Source organism: Dysidea avara, chromosome 3, assembly GCF_963678975.1.
Source record: "Dysidea avara chromosome 3, odDysAvar1.4, whole genome shotgun sequence".
Taxonomy (NCBI): domain Eukaryota; kingdom Metazoa; phylum Porifera; class Demospongiae; order Dictyoceratida; family Dysideidae; genus Dysidea; species Dysidea avara.
The window spans coordinates 43,987,977-44,007,049 of NC_089274.1; the positions used below are offsets into that span (position 1 = coordinate 43,987,977).

The 19,073-nt window shown below is 38.5% G+C and overlaps 2 protein-coding genes and 1 non-coding gene across 3 annotated transcripts; 1 reads left to right on the forward strand and 2 right to left on the reverse strand.

The window, feature by feature from the left end:
• Positions 1-359: 359 nt before the first annotated feature.
• On the reverse strand, positions 360-11,719 carry LOC136251160 (serine/threonine-protein kinase/endoribonuclease IRE1-like). The gene is made up of 22 exons (XM_066043552.1): positions 11,556-11,719; positions 11,385-11,496; positions 11,223-11,329; positions 11,102-11,174; positions 9,642-9,776; positions 8,575-8,617; positions 8,143-8,201; positions 7,601-7,660; positions 6,423-6,609; positions 6,253-6,334; positions 5,475-5,954; positions 4,642-4,774; positions 4,427-4,505; positions 4,128-4,257; positions 4,003-4,062; positions 3,853-3,952; positions 3,558-3,751; positions 2,168-2,309; positions 1,688-1,815; positions 1,186-1,309; positions 767-834; positions 360-711 (listed from the first exon to the last, which is right to left on the reverse strand). The coding sequence occupies exons 1-22, from the start codon at positions 11,631-11,633 to the stop codon at positions 532-534; spliced, it is 2,754 nt and encodes a 917-aa protein (XP_065899624.1). The 5' UTR covers positions 11,634-11,719; the 3' UTR covers positions 360-531.
• On the reverse strand, positions 7,706-7,789 carry Trnal-cag (transfer RNA leucine (anticodon CAG)). The gene has a single exon. It is a non-coding gene; the product is annotated as a tRNA-Leu (tRNA).
• Positions 11,698-18,553, forward strand: LOC136251159 (testis-expressed protein 2-like). Its single transcript, XM_066043551.1, has 4 exons — positions 11,698-13,228; positions 13,326-14,992; positions 15,143-15,263; positions 18,334-18,553. Exons 1-4 carry the CDS (start codon positions 11,750-11,752, stop codon positions 18,430-18,432), a joined length of 3,366 nt encoding a protein of 1,121 aa, XP_065899623.1. The 5' UTR covers positions 11,698-11,749; the 3' UTR covers positions 18,433-18,553.
• The last annotated feature ends 520 nt before the right edge of the window (positions 18,554-19,073 follow it).

Genomic DNA, 19,073 nt, shown 5'->3' on the forward strand with positions numbered 1-19,073 from the left:
CACCTATAGGTAGTATTGGAACACCTATAGGTAGTATTGGAAGTTTGAAACACTATTTTTGCTGTGATATAAGTATGCAGGTTGTACCTTCAAGCATAATTCATGCATTACCATCAGATAAAGCGTGTACCATATCCATTAAATCTGTGTGACAATTTCAAGTGTTAAGCTCCATTATATATGGTTTATCATGCTGAGATGGTTTCTTTTTTTCAGTGTCCTCTGTTCCCTATTTTTTAAACTACATAGTTATAGTACAAGCTTTAAGTGACTGCTCCACTAGAATATAAATAACGTGTCAGTAGGTGATTTCCTGTAACAAGACAGCATACATACCTGTTATCCTCATAATCTCCACATTCCTGTGATAGATTTAGATTTTAATGTGAACAACACATAAGAAAACAATTTGCCTGGCAAATACAAAAATGGACTCTACAAATCAGCCATAAGATATGTATAATACAATGTACAAAATTACTGATGAGATGAGAAATTATAATTACAAAAAAAATCACATGTAATAAGACACTATTTAACATCTGGTGGATAATAACGTTGAAAAATTCTCTCCTTTCTACAAATCTCCATCCTTTTGTAAGTGTGTAACAACAGCATTGGAAATCTTGAGGTGAAGTAGGACACAAACCCTTCAGGGATGGGCCCCAGAGATTGCTTGACATGTTCAGGTAGCTCTTGGTAATGGTGTTTCTGTACAGGATATACACAATAGGATTACATGTATACACATAACTGAGCTCCATACTTTGTTCCTCATTGCTCTCAGCAAATCTCTCACTGATGTGCCCATGTAGGATCTGAATTTTCTCAAGTCTACAAGTAAGACAACATTATTGTCTGATAAACTATGAGCCATAAATGTATACCATCAGAAATAAACAAGATAGCTAAGTATGGTGGAACCTTCACTATATGAACAGTCGTAAAAGTGTTCAGATACGTGAAGCTGGTTCATTTACTATAAAGGTATCAAGTTCAATTACTCTAACAGAACATACATGCTTACTCTAATAGAATGCACACCCTGTTGACTGAACAAAGAGTTATTGACTAGTACCAATAATCTACTTCAAGATGTGGATGATTACAGTATGAGGTTCTACTGTACATCCTCACAGATGGATTATTCCTTAAAGTGCTTACAAACTACAAAAGCGTGGTCACCTTGTCGAAGATCCTCCCCGATGTTGTTTCTCCAGTCACCTCTCACAACTGCAATCCCTCCAGCCTCAAGACTCTGTACAACTGGAGAAGTCATTGGCTCCTTCTCGATACGATCACTAACATCCTGTGTGTGATGGGAAATATGAATACACTGAATAGTAACAATACACCATTATGGTTTGTGCAGGTGGCTCTTTATCCACAACACAAAATGGCAGTATTCGATACTAAGATAGAGGCATAATATAGCTATTCCTATAAGATGAATGTAGTATTCTTAAAATGACACTTAACCCATGAAAATTTCTTATTTACAACCCATGAAAATGTCAGTTTCAATGCTATGTTTAACCCACAAAAACCTAGTTCTAATGCTCTACTTACTACCTTTATTTACCCGTAAAAAAAGCTATGCATTAATGTATAAAAATTGCTATGTTCAACCAACAAAAACTGCACTATAATGTATAAAATGTAACAATATATTATGGCATTAGCATACCTGAAAGAACCCCAGTTGTTTATCAGGAGCCCAGAACAGACAGTGGAAGAGTATCTCGAGGGCAGTTGGTCTGAACAAATGATTGTTACTGATCATAGCAGTGATGAGATCACGAGCTGCCATACTATCTACATGGAATATACATACCAAGCTTAAACAAATCATGATTATTACTGTTATATCATACAGGTATGTAATACAGTGGACTTGTTCTCAAGCCCCATACATTGGACACATCTGTAATGAGGAGTCTCTGAGAGATGATCCCAAGTTCCTTGGGCATTGGGTTTCTACAATAAGCAAAAGTACATCAGTAGCCACTAGCCACTTCATTATAGTGACCGTGTCAAGTACTACAAGTAGGTCTCAAAAATGGCTAAGATATACTACATGACCTCATTAATATCACCATTGTGGATATACTTTTAGTCAGAGATGGTCCATTAATGAGTTTTCTTATCACAAACATGCACCACTTACAAGGTCCTGTTAGTAAATCAAGTTTGGCATCACCAGCAATGATGTTGGCCTGTCGTTGGAACGGTGGACCAAATGGATGGTGTCCTCCAGTCAACACATAGTAACAGAGACAGCCAGCTGAGAATATGTCTACTGCTACTGTCTGTTGGTAGAATAATATACAATGATGTCATACTAAACAGTGAAACTCCTATCTTAAGTAGGGATTCCCCCGAAAATGATGCGCCGCCTTTAAAAATCATCCTAGAGACATCTTATGCCAATGAAAATCACCTTTACGGAATAATATTAATCCATCTATCATGAAATGCAGCATTAAAAACAAGAAAACACTTACCAGTGACCGGATATAGAATTTTTTTTAAATCTCCAAAACTAAAAATTTCATCTCACTCACTCACCCAAACGAAGCAGCGCACGGTCACCATTTTACGTCACAACAGCAAACTCACCAGTGGGATGTGCCTTTTAGAGTTCTGACGAGTGTACGCCCTGTGTGCCTTGTCTTTCCTTTTATCTTCATTCAGGTTGGTTGTCTTCTTCTTCAAGCATCGAAACCATACTGAGGCATTAATTTTCCATATCAACACTTTTCTGTAGACACCACAAAATTATAATTATTTCATAAAACGCTTATGCTGCTGAAAGAGCGGGGCACTTATAATTTCTATTGTTGCATGTCAAACATTAAGGCTGCTGAGTTGTCACTCCGACTTTTGCCAACACCTGGACTGCAATTGACGAAGAGATTTACTGAATAGACGGACTGATACTTGATGGCTTGTTCCTCTGAACACATTGACTCAGCCACTCAGTGCCGGATGGCAAGATCAGCGAGTGACTGGATAGTACGTGGACCATCGTACTAAGACAAGTCATAGATCTGAGCGCCACTACTACTGTGATCAAGGGTAAGCTATGCACGCTACTACGGGCCTATGTGCTTCTAGTTTTGGCACAGTATGTACTTTAATGAGCTGTACAGAAACTTAATGGCTAGCTCACAAGTTACACTGTAACTAGCTGTGCTTCAACAAAAAACTAAATAAACTAATATTTTTAATTTAAAAATGAAGTAGGGATCTATGCAATAAAAAGTTGTGAAACAAGAGATGAATGATGGTATTACAGCATAGCTCGGTGAGAAAGTCCCTAGTTTGGCATTGAGTAAAATACCATCATTCATCTCTTGTTTCACTACTTTTTATTGCATAGATACCTACTTCATTTTTAAATTAACAATTTTTAAAAATACTAGTGAGTACTTGAGTGGTAATATACAAGATATTAAACAAAACTGCTTTATCTCAGGTTTGTACATTGATGCCATAGTTACACATGTACTTTCAGCCAAATCAGTTTAAAAACATGTACATAATTATGGACTTACCGCTCGCATCTCATTATTCAAGATTTCTGGAGCTATCCATCCTTCTGTTCCAGTGATTCCAGACTTGATAGAGAAAGAACCTTGACCTCTTGGCAGTTGTCTACACAGACCAAAGTCTGAAATGAGCGCCCTCACTTCTCCCCGATAGTTTGGCTGAGACAACAGCACATTTTGTGGCTTGATATCTCTATGAACTGTGGAACAAGAAGGGAATAGATATAGTTTAGTGGAGCCTTCTTAAATGACACACCCCAGAAAATGATTTAATTGGTCCCTACATTGTATATACCCTTACCGATGCCAAGCGAGTGAAGATGACATATCCCTGCCATTGCTTGATGTAGTAAAGTGAGCTCCCCAATCTGTCGTCTGTCAAACCTCCATCCTTCTACATACTAAAGAAATGATGAGATGGACATTGGTCAACATAATACACTTAACATACTTCATGTAAAGTAGCCTGACATAACTCCAGTGCAATGTAACGAAATGTGTTATCTTGTTCCTAGGGAAAACAAAGAACATATTATGTATGTGTGTGCACAGATGGACAGACGTTTGCACGCATACCATACAGAAGTATCTGACCACGTTGGGGTGCTCATCAGATTGTCTCAACAAATCCACTTCTCTATCAGCCAGTGTGAAACACTCAGGTAGTATCCTCTTGACGGCAACTTGTCTCTTGTCAAACTGACCCCTATATGTACAACAATACTGGTGGAGTGATATATATAGAATATGTATCTAACCAGTGATATATATAGAATATGTATCTAACCAGTGATATATATAGAATATGTATCTAACCGTAGCTGTACTCTGTTTACTTTACTCCCCCCCCCCCAAATTCCTCTCTTTACCCTTACTTAAATACTGTTGTTCCTTGACTGCCACGACCAACAATCTCTTGAGTGGAGAACTCAATCTTCCCAATAGCAACTGAATCTAAAGAAAAGTCAGCAACAACAAGTCACTTGTTTAGTTACTATATGGAAATGTGGGGAAACTGATTCATAGGACCACCTCTAGCATAAACAAATATGGTCTCAGTATTGAGGTGGTTTATTACAGAAGTTCTCACCTCCTGTCTCACCGTCTTCCCTGTTGACAGAGTCTCCATTAGCTACACTAACACTGTTTGTTGATGAGTTGTTGTTCCCTACAGATCCATTGTGTGAACTAGTCTTAGTGTTACCTCCACCTGTGGACACCACCTGTAATGACATGTAGAACTAATGACATGTACACCGATACAACATTATGGCTGACTTTAGCTATAAAGGATTAGAGTACCAAAATTTTACAATTTAATTCATATAGCCACCTATACATACTGTCATTGTCCAAGTGTATGCACATTATCTGACTACTTGTAAGTCTTAACAATATCTTACAAGAGAACACTGCAACTTCATTAACAAATACAGTCACTATAACAAACATGCATACACTGGAAAGAACCTTTACATAAGACCACCTCTCTATAAAGGCCAACTTAAAATTCCCTAAATGAAGAAATTCACACACCCATCCACCCACACCACACACTAGGGGTGGGCAATTATTCAATTATCGTGATAATCGTGATTATTTTATTGGCAATAATCGACATCGTATACTTTTCATTGACTAATGATAATCGAAATCGGCAATTATCGTGCAATATTCCTGATAATCAGAGAAATATTTGTTAATTTTCAGTGTAATTTTGCCATTTTATTAGCAATTCATGATGTGTTTAGTATTTTTTATAACAAGAGTTGAGTGGACAATAATCATGATAATCGTTATATTTGTTTATGACAATAATCGTATAGCAAAATATCAATATCGCCCATCACTATCACACACACACACCACACACACACACCACACACACACACCACACACACACACCACACACCACACACACACCTGTACAACTTTGTTTCTGTTGGTTATATGAGCAACAATAAAGGCAAGAGCACCAGACAAGATAATGGTTGCTATGGAAAATATCCACAGGGAACTGGAGTCACTCGTTTGAATGTAAACTGGTTCTTCTCGATTAACCAGAATAGTTGACTGTGGAGACATGTAACGCTTAAATGGATTGACACCAAAATGACTGGAATGAGGATCAGAATCCATATCTTCATCTTCTGAGTCAAACTCAATACCAAAGTCAATACCACCATTCATAGGTTTTCCAGATTTGTCACTTCTCACTGAAGATTTTGTATCAACATCATTATCTTCACGTACTAGAGGTATTATTTCTATACCAGAGTCAGGGGGTAATACATAATGACCCAGGTCTGACACTGTTGACTCGTTATCATCACTGAGTGAAGCCTTGTCACTCTCAGTTTGTTTATCTACTGGCTTAGGTCCCTCCAGCAATGGCACCGATGACTGAAATAATAAGAATACATCAGCGTACCGGTGATGTAACAATAAAGTAACAATAATGGAGAGGCTATGAGGAAAAAGTAGTATTTAAAAACCCTTCTTAAAATTTTCCAAACTTGGTTTTAGATTCAGTTACGTGTACACAATATATCATATCATTAGCCATAGTCACACACACCCAGTGCATACGTGTACATACAACTTGTACTATTTCATTACAAATTTTATTTATACCCAATTTTGAAGTAACAACACATCTAACCTGTTATAATAAAGGTACAATATTATTGCAATGACTTACTTCACTGCTTATACCTCCTTCCTCTATCAGTGATGGTAGAGCGTACACAAAACCATTGAGAGCTCCCACATACAACGAAGACCTGATGATGTACAAATCCATTACAGGATTAAAATAGAAATATCAATACAGCAGACCATTGACCACATTCAGCTAACTATTCCACTCACTGCAAGGTGCTGTCTGAAGCTTTTAGAGCAGAACTGGCTGTCTTAATGGCAAGAGCTGTGGACCCCGTAATGATGTCAAGGGTCTTACGAGCAACACTGGTCACTGGAACCTTCCTCAGTGCCTCTCCCTCCCATGAGTAAATGGCGACAACAGGAGAAGAGTAAGACTGCTCCCACAACTTTTGACCTAACAGAGTAAATAAACTAATGTAGGATGCTACTAAAATTTTAAGTAATAGTTATACCATGGCTGTAAGGGATTTTGCTGATATATACACTCAAAGCGCGTGGGCCGTAGGCCCGAGGGCTGCAGGTGTATATGTCAGCAAAATCCCAAGCAGCCACGGTACAAGTGATATATATCACTTGGGGCGCACTCACCTAATAGGTGAAAGAACTAACGAGAACTCATCCCATTTGTTTTATACAGTAGCATCTGAAGATCGATTGTGGTTTTAATAGCGTGGGCTAATAGCCATCAAAACGTTGTCCATACGTTAAAACGTCATTAATACATTACTATGCTTCAACACGCAATGTTAGAAAACTTGCGATAGTGGGATGGAGTTTATATTGTTATCATTTTTGTACTAAGTTAAGCCAACTAACTTCGCTATTGGGACAGTAAGTAAGTTATTATATTAAGTTAAGTACTTAGAACTGTAAGTTACTAACCTATTTCAACGTAGCAGTAGTAGCTTTGCTGTTCCATGGTCTGTTCAAAGGCTGATACGCGGTGGGTAGAAATACGCATCCACAATCGCCCAAACAATTATCTTGTGCCTTCATTATCCTTTAGTAACAACCAACTACTCTATCTTAGCCTATGTACTAAGCTTAGCAACCTCTACAAAACCGAGTCCCACAATACAAAGCTCTATGTCGCTCAATATAACGAGTCAAAGCGCATCGATTCTTTGAACTGGCTGGGTATCAAGGTCATTGGCAAACCGCTTTCCCATGATATTGCCCGGGGAATATGCGAGTTAAACACCGAGCGGCGCCTTTGAACGCCCACGCTAAAGTGGTATATGAGTACCTATAATACATACATTTATAAAGCTGTCCTAGGCCTAACATTTTAATGACAGATTTCTCTCTTCATCCTTAAATAACGTTGAAATTTAAATGCTAAAATTTTGCTACGCTGCAACAGAGAAGTCATACACAACACAAACCTGTTAATGAGTCCATGGTCAGCAGAGCTCCATCTGATGTCGAAGCAAAATGAAGCATGTCTGCAAAGTGGAAGAAAACAAAAACTTGAAAAATGAAAACACAAATGTCAGAGGTGGGATTCGAACCCACGCCTACAAGTGTAGACTGCAACCTGAATGCAGCACCTTAGACCGCTCGGCCACTCTGACACATGCACAACACATTTCTTACAAACTATTATTATGTCAGTGCACTGCTATACTGCAACACCAACATGTAATTATTGAAGAACCGTTTTAGACAAAACAATATAATATACTTCTTGTACCAATTACTTAGGGATACACCCAGGCTTCTCATACATAGGTCCTAGTGGATAGCAAGTACAGTATGATTTGATAAAAGAAATAACAACATCTTCAAGGAACATTTGACATGCACACTATTCAATACAATGGACAGAGTATACCCTGTACATGCTTGAATCCATGTACCCTCTAAAAGTAAAGCACACTGAAAATGGCTACAGAACTTTAGTACAAGCCCAACAGATAACTCTCACCTTGGCTGTATCGTTCGGTCACAGAATTAGCGGCATATTCAAAATATGTCACGTTCCACCTGTAATGGACAACATGTAGAGTATACTGCTACACAACACTAAAGTGCCTAAAATTCTCCTGTATTGTAGCATGTAGAGTTACAATGAATGCTAGGTGCATCCAATGCACCTTGGAGGAATTACACTGCAAGAGCGATACATTTTTTTTAGAGTTACAAATGATTTCTTGGTTAAATTTTTGAAAAGGGATGCTGCACTGTAAGTTAAGTATCCATACAGCAGCTATAAGTATCTGATAAATTGCTAAATTTTCAAGAAAGCATTTCTGTTTGCAAATATTTCACAAGTTTAACCTTCAAAAATACCCGTAGCACCTTAGTACTGCACACTGCATACTACTAAACAGAAATTATTATTTTTAATGCTACTCACTTCTTTTCTCCAGTCTGAGCATCAAACATTGTCACAGTGTAGGCTACACACAGGAGGACAATAGAACAATGTAACTAAAATACACAAATCATACTTTGAAATTTCATTGCGACATGCATGCACAACACGTACATATGCATAAGCATAGTAAAAGCAAACTATTGCTGCCAGCTGACCACTACTCAGGCACTTGTTTTCCTGGAGTAGGACTAGTAACCGGCAAGAGTCCTTCAAGTCTCACAGAAAGAGGCAACAGTTCCACAACCACCCCAACACTACTAAGTGAGACAAGAACATTTGCTACCCCAGTTGACATAAGCCACCAGGTCCCCACTATACAGCTGGATAGAGTTTCTATACTACATAGCATCAAACCTGGAACTGATTAACAGGCCAGCGCGGCCATGCTGCCTCACAAAGGATTTGATAGCAAACCACTGTAAAGTGGTGTCCTTCTGCCTCACAGCAGACTGATTCGATGAATCATTACATGCATAGCCTTACAAAGCAAAGCCTATGGCAGCTATGCGAAACACAGCTATTGCTGCCCAGGAACCAGCACTGGGATACCTGTACACCACTCAGATGCTTAAACCTTTTGCAGGCAAATCAACCTGGGGTGGGGCTAGGAAGACTCCCCAAGTCTCACAGAGAGAGGTTGTGGAACCCGAAATTTCACAACCCCCAACACTGCTAAGCGAGACAAAGAATGAACAGTTGGACATTTGCCTCCCCAGGTACCATTGATGTTATAGCTGGATGGGCTGCTTCCCTGGATGATATATATAGCTGGGTAGACTGGAGCAATATGAATAAAGTATCTTGCTCAAGGAAACAACAACACCAAAAATGGCGTAACAAGGCTCGAACCTGGAACCTTTTGTGAGATTGAAAACACACACACACACACACACACACACACACACACACACACACACACACACACACACTTACGAGAAGGGTATTTATGCTTCTACAGCATGCAAGCATATTTAGACCACCACAAGACAGTCTTACAATCGCAAATTGTCACACTACAGTTACAAGCAGTACAAGATTATCCTTACCACTGCGGCCAATGTACAGTGTTCTAGCTAGACTGGTTAATATGGGACAAGTGCCCAGTACTCCATCGGGAGTAAAACTGTGCAACTTCACACCAGTAGTCGGGTCAACAGCAAACCATTGGTCACTTTTACGTGCTACGAGTAGAAACAGACAAATATTTAGACATGCACATACACAAGTACACCATTTCAGTTACACTACAATGAGTTGCCACCTACTAAAAATTATAAAATTTAATCAAAAGGAATTTTCCTACCCTACTAAAGGTGAGTGGAGAGGTGAACAATTTCCTATCAATTAAATATTCACTAGTACATTAAAAAATTATTAATTTATAGGGATCCAAGCGATAAAAAGTAGTGAAATAAGCAATGAATGATGGCATTACAACATAGCTCTGTGGGAAAATCCCTGCAATGGCATGTTATATGAAATTATTTGGTTCATTGTCAAAGTAGGGATTTTCTCACGGAGCTATGCTGTAATACCATCATTCACTTCTTGTCTCACTACTTGTTCCCTAACTCATTTTTAAATTAATGCATTAATTTGCTTTTTTGTTGTAGCTACAGCTACATATGATATGCACAATGTGACTGTTTTATTAGAGTATCTCGAGTGGGCTTCAGCCAACTGGACTATACGCTATATTTAAGGGGTGTGATCATGACAATGCCTTGTTTTTCACTGTGCTACCAATAAAAAGTGTGTATTAATGATTAATCACTATAAGTACAGCTAGATCATTAAGAAGCATGTCCCTTAATCGCTTTGGGCCAGCTGTACTAGATCGTAAAGGGGCATGTCACTTGAAATAAATTTGTGCCATCTAAGTGTTGATACGGAAAAATAATGCCTCGATACGGTTTCCTAGCATGAAGAAAGGCTACAAGATAAAAAGAAACACAAATCAAGCACTTGTCGGAACTCCAAAAGGCACATGCCACTGGTGAGTTTGTTATTGCGGCAAAAGTGGTGGATACAACGTGTCACTTAGCCTCTAGCCTTGTGACTGTGGTCAGGCTGGCAGACCAAACATCGGGTTTGGACGATTTAAAAAAAATTCAATATTATGGCTTATATGGTTTTCTTTCTATGTTTAATTATTCGACTTTAGATACACTTAAGACTCTTCTATGTAATTTTTGCCCCTTAAGATGTTTTGGGTGGTTTATAGAGGCGGAATTTTGGCGGGCACCACTCAATATTGGATCCCTGCTGTTTGATACGGCATACATGCATACACCTAGTACAGTCCAAGCCCTCACTGGAGCTCAGCCTGAAGTCCAGGTAGCTCTAAGTAGGACCAACAAAAGACCTGGTATCTGCTACACCACTGATGAAAAATATATACATATTCTTCAGTCAAGCCATTGAAATGAAATATTATCATGTGCTTTTATGTGTGTATACACCATTAGGTTACACCTTTTAAATTCAATTTATATACATCACTCACCAGTATAAACGGTCCCATCACTGCTCTGACATGGCGATGCCTGCACTAACTCTGGGATAGTTAATGGCAGTTTCTTTACAATAGAAAATATTATTAGATACTTTATGCTGCAAATGTATACCTCCAAATTGTCTCCGTTCATTGACAATGCATACAATGTCCCATCACGAGGATTTGGGAAGAATGGAGGAGATGGTTCCCTTGTTGTAGGGGTACCTAAAATTGGATCTTGAAGCATACAAACATGCGATTAACGGACTAGGGTGGTATATATGGTTCTCACCTTCCTTTAGAGACCATATCACTCGACCCGTGCGCTTATTTACAGCGGTTAATGTTCCATCTAATGTAGACAGCAACAAGAACGAGTGTTGGCTTGATTTTGATAATGCGTGCTACAAGAAAACCGCGCACAACACAATACCATCATAGCTAGCTACACGCAGAAACTTACGCGTAAATCTTCATCAGATGAACCGTAAGAAACTATGAACAAAACTGTAAGCAGGGAATTCCACATAGCGATCTTCATTGTATTAGGATAAGCGAGATTAACTACATGACTCTCAATTAAAATAAACCACTGACGTGTCCTTTAACTCTAATTAAAACACACCATACAATATAATTTTATTATTGAGTATTGTAATGCCTGGCAAGCGAGGGAAAAAGAAGAGCCAAGATAGGGATGTGTCGTTTCACTTTCATAGTGGAGGGAGTTTAGAGAAAGGGGCTTACTTAAGCGAAGGCAGGAGTGACAACCCAGTGTTCTCCGACGAGTTTGAAGAAGACGAAAGCGGTGCCGAGGCGCCAGTAGTTGAGACCACCTCTAATATTGTCAGTGGTACACGTGAAAAAGACCAAGAGGAGATACAAGAATTGCTTGAAAGTGCCATAGACGATGTTACGATAGATAAAAGATATTCTGAACACCCTCTTGGGGGTGCCAGTAGTGACGCGTTGTTTGAGATGGAATACGAGCCGAAAATTCAAATCGTCAGCAACAAGGATAGTCAAAGAGAAGCCCCAGTTGAAACAAACCGTGTTAAAGAATTAGAATATGAAGAAGATACTATTGTTAAACCCGAGCAACCATCAGATAGTGATTCTGATGATTTCTTTAATAACAAGGCTGATGAAAGAGACACCACTCTTCGATTTAATGAAAATGATCGACTCTTGGATTCTGACGATGAAGAATTGTTTTACTCTCTTAATAAACCACCAACTAGTAATAATATTAGTGATGAAAATGAGATTGATTATAGTGAGGTGAAGACCAATGCTTTGGAGAAGGACTTACCAGCAACAGAAGAGGAAAATTTACCTATCAATCAAGTACATGACAATTCTGTAATTCCATCTGTACAAGTAAATGACTTTGAGGATGAGGAAGATAGCAAAGCTTTTTCTGAAGTAGACACACATCCGTTAATACCTACAGAACCAGGAGAAGTTGAAGACAAAGAACAGACAAAGGACGATACCTCACATGATAAGTGTCACCAAGAATTGCCCATGTCAGAAGAATACTTCACTAAAGTTGTAGAAGATCAACAACGGAATGTCCCCCCTCGTCAGAATATAAATAAAAATGTATCAAAGAGGAAAGTCCCTCCTCCAAGACCTCCACCGCATATTAGGAGAGGACCAGGTGTAGCAGTTAGGAGTCAAGATGAAGTTTCTAATGTGCCACAAAGTAGCAATAGCCACACAGCCCTACCAACAAGTTCTAAGAATGTCATAGTGACAAAAGAAACTCAAGAAGCAGTTTTACCTCTTCCCATTGAGAAAGATGAAAGTGCCAAACCCTCTGGTGAATTAAACGAAGAGCAAATATCTACTGAACTTTGCGAAGACAACTCACTTTCACTGCGGTATTTTGTGATTTTCGTAGTTATCGTTTTTCTCTATTATTCACTCAACTTTTCGTCCTACTTGGCTGGTTTCATGACAGGATTTTTGTTGTTTTTTGTCACAACTGCTGGCAGTTTTATCCTGTATGTTAAACACCTGCAAACTAGGCAACATCAAGAAAGAGAAGCAATCAAGAAATCAATGGAAACATCCAGCCAGGAGTTTATTTCTCAGCTTGGAATGGATTTTGATGAACTTATTTTTATGAAGGTAAATGTGATGTACATATATCAGTTATATAGCTATGGTTTTTTTTTGTTTTTGTTTTGAGTCAGTTAACCATATGTATCTATCATTGTATTTACAGAATAACAAATTTGGTGTAAGATGTGAGTATGACTTTAACACACATCGTAGCAGTGACATTACTCCTGCTTATATCAAGCTTGAGGATTTTGTTCTTACCCTCTCAATTAAGAAACCAAGTGCTGATGAACCTCCTGGAAGATTTTGGCACTTCTGGACACAGGAGAAAGTCAGTGATCGCACATTTAAGGATGCTAATGCAAGTGTGAAACAATTTGACATTAAAAAATGTAGTATTACACTAGTCCCTGAAGATATAGCACAAAACCGCAAGCGTCGCTGGGGCAAAAAATATCCCATTTGTCTCCAATTTGATAAACAGGTCAACCACAAGAGGCAGTACACCATGTACCTCTTCTCTCCAAATGCGAAAGACAAAGAGTTCTGGTATCGGCAGATAAAACTGTCTTCAGAAGGACACACAAGGCAGAGTATTATTGAAAAACAAGAGAGGTTCTATGCTTATATGTTTCATTACATGCCACAGAGCATCGCTGAAGGGGCAAATAGAATAGGTAGAAAAGGAAGAAGAAAGAAATCATCACTCTATGATAGTTCTGTGCATTTCAGTATGAAATCTGTTGATGAAGGAAATGAAGAAGTTGAAGAAATGAGTACTAGTGTTAGTATTACTAAAAAGACCAAGCTTTCCACTGCTGCTACAGCTGCATCATCAAACATGGGTGGGAGTTCTGCAACAAAGTCAGCATTGTCTATACCTCCTACTGTGCCAGATAACATGGATTGGTTGAACACAGCTCTTGCCCGCCTCTGCTGGGACGTATGGAACGAGGACCACTGGCTTGAGTGGATTACCAAAAAAATCCAACGCCGCATTAGTCGCATAAAGACTCCATCTTTCATGGAACCACTTTCAGTTTCTGATGTCAACTTAGGCAGTGATATTCCTGTTGTGAGACGGATCTATGCCCCTCCATCTCTTGACTATAAGGGTGTTTGGATATACCTGTTTGTCAGGTATAAAGGTACTTTCAACATGACACTGGAAACAAAGATGAGGCTTGGTAGAAACTCTAAAGATGAGTCAGAGTCACAGCAACCAGCAAAGCCGTATGTGATATCTGGTCGTACCTCCTCTGGTATAAAGAGTTCCTCAAGAGGAAATGCATCACAAAGCAACTATTCTAATAACTTAACAGTTCAAGATGGCGGTGTTGATGCAGATGACACAGATGCTTCTAATACTCTCAGCAGTTTGGAGAATTCTACAGAAGAACCACCACCCAATTCACGCCATCCATCTGCACCACGTTCTATTCCATCATCGTCATCATCCTTATCTTCTGCATTATCACAAAACTCATCAAAGCTGGCTGGTGATTCACCAGATAGTGAAATAGACAGTGGATCAGATGATGACGATACATCAGCATCTTCCCTTAGTAGTTTTCCAAGCATTCAAGCAACTACGTCCATTGCTACTTCAACAAACACTGCTTCAGCTCACTCACACAAGTCAGGAAGGTGGACGAGCATGTTTGATCGAATTAAGAACTCTTCCATAGTCCAGAGGGCTGCTAACTCTCGGCTGGTCCGCATGGCAGCTGATAAGGTGTCCAGTTATAATCTCTACCTCACTGTGGAGGTGAAGAGTCTGGAAGGATATCTTGCTGTCAATATGTCTCCTCCTCCGAGTGATATGATCTGGTTAGTAGTCTATTGTTGGGTAATGGGTGGCCTTTCCTATGTGTATAGTCCTTAGTTGCTATGTCATAGCCAAGGCAGTAGGTATAGTACATGTTTATATCCTCCATATTATTATGTGATCCATTGGTGTTACTGAATTGTTCCACACAGGTATGGATTTCAAGGGAAGCCCATACTAGACTTATCTGCTAAACCTAAACTTGGTCACAGAGAGGTAACCATCCACTACGTTACTGAGTGGATAGAGAACAAGCTCAAAGAGTTAGTTGAGGTAAGCCTATACTAGCAAAGTGACATACAATATAATCCTTTAGACATCTTGATAATCAGGGTTCTTGACAAATTGAAATGTGACCGGATCTGCAAGAACTTCACACGTTCACACATTTTTCAAATTATTTCATCTTCTTTATTTAGATAGTTATAGGAATAGTCAACCAAAGTTGCAGCCCTAGAAGCCAGCAACTTGCTTACCTACAGCGCTACAAAGTGGTAACAACAAAAAGATAGATTTGTACAGTGATAATGCTGAAAATAAATAAACTACAGGTGTTTAATTAAGCGGTCATAACTTACGAAAGCAGTTTTCTATAGAGATGCTATTTTCACTCCAGGAACAGGTCCATTGCTAGTAACTGTGTCTTCCAGGTCCTTCTTATGACTGGGGCAGAGGAAAAAACTTGAGTAAAAATGAGAGTGAACCATTTGTCCATTGTCCGATGCAAGGCAGACTAATGCTCATATCTTATGTATTCTTGGGAAAACAAAGGTTTTCAAACTTCTATTGCTATCGGAACATGATGCTGCCACTGTTTTTTTCTGTTAGCACCTTCCTTCATTGCAAAAACAAGTGCTCAAAAATTTTACAGAATGCTAATTCATAAATATTTCACCCATTGTGTTTAAAGGCATGTCCACACGAAGTTGCATTAGGAACCAGATGCAAAAGGAATTCAGGCAATGCGCATTGAATCCATGTTCACATACATTATCACTTAATGTGCATTTTTGAATTTACTAGTGTGGTAAATAGATAACTAAACGGTTGAGAAAACACTCATTGGCGCCAACTGAGAAAGTTTTAATGATAGAATGAAAGAATAGTTTATAGTAACGTTTGTTTTTGTGTTTATAACGTACCGCAAGAATTTCTATGAGTAGGGTGCGAAAGACTGCTGGTGGTGGCATGGGATCATTGTTCTTTCAAACTCTAAGAACTAGCTACGATGATGAAGCACTGCTTAAACACGTTTTTGTGCTTATATCACACCGAGTGCTTCTGTATTTCTACCTCTGTTGTTTACAAAGGTCACATGCAAATGTGTCAAGCCCTCTCATGTGCTTTGCAATGTTATGACGTTGATGAGTAATATTGAATTATGTAAGGAATGATTACAGAGTTCACTATTTAAAGACCTAGTATTTATTCTAGGGCTGTTAGGGGGGGGGGGGGGGGGGGGGACTTTCTCCCCCTAAAATCTCAGACTCACCCCCTAAAATCTACTACACTATACTTTAGCTTGTTTTAAAAAGTGCCTTCAGATTTCAATCTCAGAATGTTTACTACAGTATGTAAAACTTTCCTAGGTTAGAAATTACTGACACAGCCTTAATTAAAATGCTCTCAGGTTTAAATCTCTAAGCGTACTGTACACTTAAAACTATTAAAAACTTCCTACTTAAAGTGATGGCTATATGTGATAGCCTATTTCTTAGTTGTTTCTATAAATAGCATTCTTAGCTCTCAAAATTGTCCTTAAATTCAATCTCATTTTCTAAGCCAGATTGCTTCCAAAATACAGCCAGCAAAATACCCCCAGATTTAATTTCAGAAAGCATGATTTTGAAGAAATTCCTTGTTTTTACTATAATTGTGGTATATTACAATTATGGCCAATACAATGTCTCATAATATTTGTGATTCAACATACACAGTACACTACTAATAAATAATTCACATGCATCAATTGTTCTAGATATTACATCATTACAACACTCATGCATCAAGCCCTACAACCATATGATCTGAATCTCAAAAATCAACACTCGGGATACAGCTAAGTAGTTTGGAACTATTCAACTGCTTTACATAGTTATGAACTTGTAGCTACTTGTCAATCACTAGACTTTCACCTGGTCACCTCCCAAATTCCTGATTCACCCCCAAAGGTTATTTCGTGTGTAATTCATGTCATCAGCAATATTGGCTTGTTCCATATTTGAAAACATGCGGAAACACTTGTGAATAAGTTATAGCACTGGTTGTGGTTCACACTTTAGCCCAACCTCATAGGATCACTTTCTGTCTGAGTGGTTTTCATGGCCAAATCCAAGTCTGCATACTAGCCACGCGATCTGAGGCATGAAAGTAATAGTTGTATTATCATGGGCTCAAGTGATTTGCCTGATATGTACACACAAGCATGAAGGTTGCAGGCCCAAGGATGTGGGCGTGTGCAAATCACAAGGGCATGTGATACAACTGATATGTGCCATGCCTATTGCAGGCTAATAGCCCATGGTGGGTGCCATTCAACATCAAATAAGCAAGAAAATACTTACAGGCAACTGGAAAAAGTAACAATAAAAAATCACGAAAACCCATATTTTGGTCTGCTTGCCTCATTGCCTGCCTGACCACAGTCGCAAGGACACATCCGCCACAACAACAAACGCACAGGTGGAATGTACCTTTTGTGGTTATGACAAATGTCTGTCTTCTGTGTTTCACCATTCAATTAAATGGTCATCTTCATGCCAGAAAACCATACCAAGGCATTAATTTTTCGTAGTAACACTTTCCTTGAGGGAGCATATTTAGATGCCACAGAACTATTTGAGATGCTAAATGGATTGTAGTATCCTTGGCAGCAGGGCTTATAAAAATGATTGCAATGGCCCCCTTAAATGATCAGAATGGTCAACACGCCTCTCTAATAATCAATGCTGAAGCCATGGCTTTGCCCCTCAATGATCTGAAAAACTGTACCACGCCCCCTAGCTTAATCTACTGTGATACTCTAATACAGCAGTCATGACCACACATGTACTGTATAACTATGCTCTTACAAAAAAAGTTAATAAACTAGTGTAATAAAATATTAATTTAGAAATGAAGTAGATTTTCCAGTGATAAAAAGTAGAGATAATGGTAGCTATGAGGGAAAATCCCTACTTGGCATTGTAGCAATGTGGGACATTGAAAAGATGGTGAAAATGCCAACTTTGCCACATTGCTACAATGCCATAGCTACTTGTTTCACTACTTTTTATTGCTGGAACCTTATTACACTAGTGTATGCATGTATGTTCATACATATTCACTAAGTTCCTTTCTATAGAAACAACTGGTGCTACCGAACATGGAGAGCATTGCTATTCCAGTCTTGAAGTCAGCAATACCAGAAGACTCAGTTAAATTGTTAACTTCACCAAAATGATATTAAATTGTATTTAAAATATTTGAATGAATATATGTGTTTGTTATAATTTGTATTTAAATTGCTGCATTTTGTATTGAAGATACATTATTCTATTGCTAATACTTTATTAATAGAGCAATCACATCAATTTTGTTACCCACTTGTGGTTGAGTTGAAACCATTTAACACCAATGGGTTACATTAGCAATTCATAGTATTTACTTACTATACACAAAATTAGATATTCATAAATGTAACAATTAGAAAAATCCACGGAACCTATAAACTTGCTGCCATCCTTATCCATCATCCACAATAAATTCTGCATGCTTTATGCTAGCTACTCTTATTGTGATTTTACTGTGTAGAAAGTATAGGAACACAGGTAATTATATGTAAATAGAGGAAGTGGTGTGATGATAATACTCATTATTAACATCATCCAGTTTAATGAAAGAATTGGGTAAAAAATTCCACTAGAGGGTAAGAAGGAATTAATATGTATCACTTCTGGCAAAAGGAATAGTGAAGTGCTGGCTGTGTTCACTGGTGGATGGGTAAGGGCAATTGCAATGTCAAGAAGACCATGTAAAGCATTACCAGTATTAAAAAATTCAATGTTCAAGCCAAGTTGCTAATAGCTCTTAGTAATTGCGTGT

Excerpts from the sequence above, each read along its gene's own strand:
- LOC136251159 (XM_066043551.1), top strand. The coding sequence starts at position 11,750 with ATGCCTGGCAAGCGAGGGAAAAAGAAGAGCCAAGATAGGGATGTGTCG. Across the intron at positions 13,229-13,325 it reads ATGAACTTATTTTTATGAAG|AATAACAAATTTGGTGTAAG; the intron begins GTAAATGTGATG and ends TTGTATTTACAG. Across the intron at positions 14,993-15,142 it reads CCTCCGAGTGATATGATCTG|GTATGGATTTCAAGGGAAGC; the intron begins GTTAGTAGTCTA and ends TGTTCCACACAG.
- LOC136251160 (XM_066043552.1), bottom strand. The coding sequence starts at position 11,633 with ATGAAGATCGCTATGTGGAATTCCCTGCTTACAGTTTTGTTCATAGTT. Across the intron at positions 11,175-11,222 it reads TGAACGGAGACAATTTGGAG|AAACTGCCATTAACTATCCC; the intron begins GTATACATTTGC and ends TCTATTGTAAAG. Across the intron at positions 5,955-6,252 it reads AAGGAGGTATAAGCAGTGAA|TCATCGGTGCCATTGCTGGA; the intron begins GTAAGTCATTGC and ends TTATTATTTCAG.